The following is a 7,550-nucleotide window of genomic DNA, read 5'->3' on the forward strand; positions in this document are numbered from 1 at the left end:
CCCTCTACCTGAATGGTGTATGTTGGATTCAGCTGGGCATATAGATATGTCTTACCCACAAAAGCAAGATTCCTCCAATCCACGAAGGCTTTGGAGATTAAATGCCTTTTCCAGTGTGCCCTCTTCTTCTCCCTACGCCTTTATAATCGGCTCAGTCTATTGTCTAAAAAGGAAAAAAAAATATCTTGTTTCTCAGCGTGGGCGACTTGAAACTATGCGAGGTTAATAGACTCCAGTAAAACACAGGCTGGTCTTAAAAGATGTCATCTTAAGAGAAATTTGTACATCATAAAAAATTATTTATCTGTTCATAACACTCCACCACTCCATATCTGAACGCTGCAAGCGCCGGCTGATATTTTATCCCGTGGACTCCAGCCCAGCTTCTTCCTTTGCCTTCTTATTTATTTCCGGTAGTAGGCTGGTGTAAAGGGCAAGCGGTTGGCTGGTTATCGCTTCAAAATGTGTGGGTGCGCGCGTGCCTGCTTGTGTGAACCAGCACGCGCACGCACACCCAAGAATGATGCGAGCAGGGGAATCAAAATGAATTGCAGATGGTAAGAAAGAGTGAATAGGTGGAGAAAAAGGGGGCACGAATAACTGCTACGCAATAGTATAATTGGTGACTAGATCAGGTAGATGATATGTAGGTAAAAATAGTAAAATTGTGCTCACCATGACCCAGTAGTAGCAATCGATGTACTTGACGTGATATTATTGTAGGCCGGTATTTCTCGACTCAATGTAGTATTATTCAACCTATTCTGGAATTATTGAATGTTCCCTTTTGGTACTGTTTTCATTTAAGGTAGACATTTGAATTTCAAGTACAAATGTTTGCGTTACTATAAAAAGCACTTTTTTCAGAACACTAGATAGGAACAAGTATCTAGTTCAGTTACCACTCTTGGAAAATGTTACATTTTGTATTCCTTCTTTTAGTAAGATGGGCTTTAATAACGGTAAACAATAGGATCAGAATTAAAGTGTTTTGGTGCTGAAATGGTAGCTCCATTTTAGAGGTATATGCACCTCTGCGTTGCCTTGGCCACCCGTTTATCCTATAATTTAAGCACCTTAAACTGGTGCTTAAATTATAGTCAAATATCACCACTCTTGCATCTAAATTTATTTAACTGTCTCATTTGAAGAAATGACCCCTCCAAATTCTACACCTTTACGAACAAGGAGTTTTTCCTAAAAATATATTAATTTTACAGTGCTGGAACCTTTATCACTTTTACAACTTCTATGCCAAAAAGCACATCTGTCGAAAGAAATTTTATTTCTTACAGTCTTGCAATCAAGAGCCAATATAGATATTTGCCCATTGTGCTCTTACACTTGCCAAGGTGCGCCGACCAATTGTGAGTGTTGGAACGCTTTTTCACTTTTTTACCTTCTTCCTACAGGGAGCTGGAGCTGTCATTTGTGCCTGCGACAACTGAAGGAAAAGGCCTCTGCCTACATCACCCTTACCTAGAAGACCTGTGCTTGGATCATGAAGCTACTGACAAAGAAAGCGTTTCGTCCATCACATTACAGTCGCGAGCCTGAACATTCCAAGCACGAGACCCTGACATTGTAATCTGAGCTCATTACCTCTTTCTTTATTTTGAGTAGCAGCTAAGGACATATATGTCATTTTAAGAACATTTTGTGCATTGAATTAGTGAATTTTGCCCATATTTTACCCCTCCCCCATTCACATTGTCCGTTTTGTTCAGAGCATTCTCAGAGAAATGCTGAGAGATTATTACAGAGTGAGTGTAATCTCATCTTCTGTTTCCAGATTAATCCAATGACCAGGGTCTATGCATTTTAATCTTTCTAAGATGCACTTGAAATCGCAGTAAAGTTTCACATTTGGTGGAACAGTAGCTAAAATAGGGGATTTGTGTACATATTAAAGAATCCCTACGTGGGAGGTCAGTGAAGCATCACTGCTTAGTTTTGTTCCTAGCTTGACATTTCATTTCCTACCTGTGGATAGCTTATCGGAATTTGGTTTACAAATAGAATACTTTTGATTGGCTACAATGAGTGGTTAGGTTGTTTAGGTTTAGGTGTTGGCCATCAGTATTGTTAGCCAGACTTCTTTTTTGTAACTCAATAAGCTGTAAAGATGGATCCTCCATTTTTCCAAAAATTGACATTGTAGGATTCCATGTCATTGTCCGGCTGACAGTTATTAGGTTAAAAGGGTTAACTTAAACATCGCTGGGTGTAATATTGAAAGTAAAGTTTAGTTAACAGTGTTATAGCCTCCTTAAAAAGGCAAACTATGGGAATGGTCATGTTAGGACATTGCCAGAGGCCTACTGTGAGCTTGAATGTTTGTATATCTTTGTCCCTTGAGTGTGCTAATGGCTGTCTCCTACATGATACAGACAGGTTTGTTTACAACAATAGCATTGTTTGCTAGGGTTGGGCTAGCGATCACTAGTACTTTAGAGACTTGCGATTTAGAACATGATCGCTCGATCCACCAGTGCTCAATTAGGACACATATCACTTTAGCTGAAATTTGTGGCCTAAAATGCACCCCGAGCCTGGCAAAATGTTACTCCATTGTGATTCGTGGGTTCTTGATGCAAGAGGGGTAAGATTTCAATTAGTATATGGCACTGCCAACTTTTAACACGTGACACTACCGTTGATGTCGCCAGTCGTTCTCATTAAATCACCCTCCTAAACCTTCTCTGAAAGTGCTAGGCTGGTGGTTAACCAATAGAAGTGCCAGTGGCTGAAAAAGCTTGCTATTGGTGTAGGAAGCAGCTTGTAAAGACCCCGAAGGACAGTGTATAGCAGCACTTAATCCTACAGCTACGTCTGCTCTGAACCATGGGAAATTCTTGTCAGAGATTCACACCATCAAAATTCTCCTGAAGCCAGTGGGAATCCGTTAAAGGATTTACCCATGTAGGCAATCAGTGTTACATGTAAATAAAGTGTCCATATATTTTCAGCCTTCAGTGGAGAAACCTGTAGGACCACAGCTTACATTTTCCATGAACCAGAAGGCCGCACTTACTGTTTTTTTATCGCTGCTCCAGGCCTAAACCTGATAGCCGTTATTGCATCTTCACCTCTTTTTACTTTTATTAAATTATTTCAAGATTTGTCAGGAACTTTCAGGCAAGTAATCATGTAACTCATATTCTGGCAAGAGCAATTCCATTCAGAGGGTAACCAATACTGTGAACTTGGGTGAAACAGTATACTTCTTGAAATGGATTTTTCCACACCTGGGATGGCGCTGAATTCTCACTATCTGCGCAAAAGTACAGTAACTTCAGATAATCCCAAGTAAAGCCATAGCAGCCTGTCGGCAACCATCAGCAGTGAGATGGTGGCGCAGCAGGAGAAGACAATGCACTTCAACGTGGCTCTGAGCATGCTCGGCACAAAGCTTTATTCGCCAGTCACTGCTTGCCGTTGTTTCTGAGTGTTTTTTAAAGGGTTCTGAACTATCAACCGGAGAGGTGTGTGTTTGTTTGCGTACGACTGCGTGTTTGCTGGTGCACATGCTGATAGGAGAGCAGCTTTAGTAGATTTCTCCAACTGGAGATGAGCAAAATGGTCTGTTTGGGGATCTGCAATTGCCCTATATGCACTAAATGCTCTGCTGTATGTACTTAACCTCTCAGGCATCAGCTGGCCAGAAAAGAATAAACCAAGCATGTATTTCTTTGTGATGGAGGACCATAAGAAAACTAGATACCTGAGAGGAACATCAGTTGTCAGACAGAAATGCGTCAATAACCCCCCGCATGGTTTATCCACCAATGTAATCACTGGCCATTCATTGGCCAAAATATCTTAAGAAGTCCAAAACTAGGTGTGTATTATTAGTTTGTGTTTAGCAGGACATTTTTCACAGCACAGTGATGTTAGAATGAACCCAATAGTATGTGGCTGACCCAGAAGCCCTAATTATTCCACTCCCCAACATCTCAAGCTGTTCACTATTAGCTTTTGTATGTATTTAATGTGGGCCTTTGTTACTGGGTTCTCTAGCTTTTAGGGCAGCCATGACACTCAATTGATAACATTTTCCATCATAATTTTCACAAAACAATTATACGCACTACGCATACTGCACTTGTGCAGTATCACGGGTGAAAACTGAATGCAGGGGCATGCCTCGCATACAGTTGTCATGGGTAGGATGTTCATTCGAGCAAAAAATGTTGAGTGGCACATCCTTTTTACGCAGTTCCCGCGAGACATTTTCTATTCAACCAAGTCTCTTGTGAGAGAAAACAATGGAAAAAAAGATAACAAGCATAACAAATTTGAATGGTATACCCAAAATTCTGTAATTGGAATTATGTGAGCTTACAATTGCGTAATGAAAATTTCATCTAGGCTTCATCTTGATTCTGTTTCAAAATTGGTCTTCAGGAAACACCTAAAGTTTGGATTTTGCTCATGGTTTTTCTCAGTTCCTGAGCTTTCCACCCCTTTTGTGTTCTGAAAATTGAAACCCTGCGGTGTAATATACCCGTTGTTCATAATTAAACGTGCAGAAGTTTAAATTCCCGGGTAGAGCAGTGTACAGAAGACAAACCTAAAGTGATGGAGTGTAATGACATTCCAAACCCGGTTTTTTAAAAATTCACAAATCATTCAGCGAAGGTTGCAATGATATAGCCAAAAACATCAAATCATGATCATGAAAACTCATGCCAACTAGATGAAAGACAGACATCAAAGAGTGTACTTGTCTGGAATGGATGAACTCAGCATGTGCTTTGATCATTGGGCATGCAGTTATGCAAAGGTCTTTAGCACAGAGAGTTGCTCTGGGGCAAGGGAAAATGGGGATCATGAACCCCAACAGCATATAGGAATGACACGGACACCAGAGGACTTTCTAATGACGTGCATTCCTTCAGGGTTCAGTTCTTTCCCACTTCCAGGTCATGCCTGAGGTTGGGTTCAGGTTAGATCTTCTTAAAGTTACATCAGCTAGTTTTTTCTCTTTTGATAATGATCTTTTGGCACTGGGTCAGAACTCCACTTACATTTTGAGTCATGTTCGTTCCATGACTTCGCACCCAATGTACTCAGGGCTTCCTCGTCAGATGTGGTCTGTACTTGGACGTCCTGCCTGATATTTTCTTTGGAATGAGGATATAAGTTAATGTTCAGTGACAAAATGGAATGTGTAACGTTCTTACTAATCCCTTATGGGTTCTTGAGTAGTGTGCTACCCACCGAAAACGTGCTTCAACACCCCATCAGGGGTAGCAAGCGCTGTATAAGTTCAAACCTTTTTCCTCTTCTATCCCTCCACTATCCTTCTGAATCCAAATAACTGACAAACATATCCACCACTCAAACTACTTTAATTTTTCACTATACTAATTCACCACTAATCCTTTATGGGTTCCGAAGTAGCGTGCTACTCTCCGAAAAAGCACTTTGACGCCTCGTCAGGGGTAGTAAGCTCTATGTAAATGCAATTACAGTTCCATTACAATATAATCCTTCTTGTCCTCTCCACTCTGATATCAGACTCTGACCTCATATCTGGTGATATCCTGCACTGGGAAATCTACCCCAAGCCTACCACTCGTTTTTCACTGATCAGTGCTGTCTGAATTAAGAGTATACTTTTGATATTAACATACATGCTAAAATATAGGAAAAGCGGGGAGAGAGATACGCTATACGCTAGGCACAGTACCATGGCACTTTGAAAATAGGGTGTTCACTGCTCGTTGAAAGCAAATGATCGATGGTGCTTGGTGATAGAGAGTGTCTGTTGAATTCTTTCCTACTCGTCTGTGTATAGTTGGGATCAGAACCCTGAAAAATGAATGCGCGCTCTGTAAGCTATCCATGCAGAGGTTTAAGTTTTATTTTTGTATTTTATTTTTTGGCTTTGCATGATGTGAAGGAAATATTTGTTTCTCTTTTCCTTTGGGAAAATGGAAAAAATGAAAAGAATTTAAGCACACTTATTGCGCAATAATGTATTAATAGCCCACCCCCAGTTTTTGTTTTCTAAATATGTAAAGTGAGTTGTTCTTCATCAGAAAAGATTGTAATGCATTATTGATGTTTTGTTTCGCATTTCTGCAAAACTGTACCAAAATTGTCACTTGTAATTGTTTCTTGCCACTCGCCTCAATAATCAATGATGGCAGCCTCGTTCCCAAATATAGTGAATGGCAGTGGCTCTCCCAAATGTGGTGCTGTGTGGTTTATATAGAGACATGCTAACCGAGGCTGACATATTCACTGGAAGGCAATCTTACTTATGGCTTGACTTTAAATCCCCGAGAGACTTTAGTGACTTATCACTCTTTGTTGTAGGACCGATCGAACATCTCCTTTTTATGGCCCCGAACTCCCTCATCGCCTTCATTTTGGCTGTAATGCCATGGGATACAAGGGTGGGAATATAGGAGAATGTCTGTCACTGGGAGTTCCACTTTACAGGTGGCAAGGCTGTATCCAGGACTTTCACATGTCGCTTTATCATAGATATTTGTATTGATTAAGACGGCACACCATTTATAAAAACACTAGTCAAGAAAAGCCCTCTACATAGCTACCGCTCGCCTATGCAACTGGTGAGGACTCCGTTAGCAAGGCACTCTATGCCAGCTCTCTATTCCAGCACAACAAAATGTGCCTAGCTAGTGCAGGTCAACAAATAGCATGCAGGCATTATTAGTGCCATTGCCTTTGGGGTGACATCACAATTTGAATGGCTGGGCAGCCAAGGTGTGCTCTATATATTTCCTAGGTTGAAAATTGGAAAGAGCACAGCTAAATGTCCCCCCTACATTTTTCTACAACCACACCTACCCACAAAATATGTTGGGAAAAAGAGATGGGTGCACAGTATCTCATCTGCTTTAGCTGCTTCAAGCCAACTTCCCTTCCTTTAAATATTGTGAAACGTATCTCCTCATCTAACCTGTGTGCTGAGGCATGGCTCTTATATTTTTTGATTTACCTTTCAAATTGGTGCAGCACATGTTAATGAAAAGCAAAGGGTCACCCCCTTATGCCGTGCGGAAGGCATCCTTTTTCTACAGTGCATGACCACTGAATATACCTGCACTTTTTCCTTAACACAGCCTGAGATGCACATCATGTGCAGATGTATCATAAACTGAGGATTCCTCTATTGGAGAACTTCATGCAATACATGTCCTATTCTTGCAATTTACTTCAATGATTTCAGTGCCCGCAGCTATGTCAAATGTTGAGAGCTGCAGCTTTGTGTCTCTGAGGATCTAATGGCATCAGTTTTAGAAACATAAACCAATGGGTGGATCATTTGAATATTTATAAGCCTGAAGACTTACTGTACTCTTTCCAGTCTCAACATACATGAAATTAAAAGAGGGAGAAAAGACAAAGTTGGAAACTTTTTGATGGCCCACAATTCAGTTTTAACTCAATTTCTTTCTGTTAGTGGTTGTATTGGTTCCTTGCTTATTTGCTATTTAGGACAACTTAATTGCTAAATGCTTATCTTAGCCATTGAAAATCGCTCTGGTCCACATTTCAGTCCATCATTTTTT

General features: G+C 40.6%; 1 protein-coding gene across 4 annotated transcripts in view; it reads left to right on the forward strand.

Annotated features, from left to right (window-relative positions):
- Positions 1-3,953, forward strand: part of DPF1 (double PHD fingers 1) — a 516,551-nt gene extending 512,598 nt beyond the window's left edge. For 2 of the 4 annotated variants that reach the window (XM_086938021.1, XM_086938022.1), the window contains exon 11: positions 1,413-1,626. In XM_086938021.1, coding sequence (XP_086794147.1) covers positions 1,413-1,483 — 71 coding nt within the window. In that variant the 3' untranslated portion in view covers positions 1,484-1,626. Of the gene's footprint in view, positions 1-1,412 lie in introns of all 4 variants that reach the window. The other 2 variants (XM_086938023.1, XM_086938024.1) reach the window with 2 other exon arrangements.
- The last annotated feature ends 3,597 nt before the right edge of the window (positions 3,954-7,550 follow it).

This window comes from Lissotriton vulgaris, chromosome 9, assembly GCF_964263255.1.
Source record: "Lissotriton vulgaris chromosome 9, aLisVul1.2, whole genome shotgun sequence".
In the NCBI taxonomy this organism is placed as follows: domain Eukaryota; kingdom Metazoa; phylum Chordata; class Amphibia; order Caudata; family Salamandridae; genus Lissotriton; species Lissotriton vulgaris.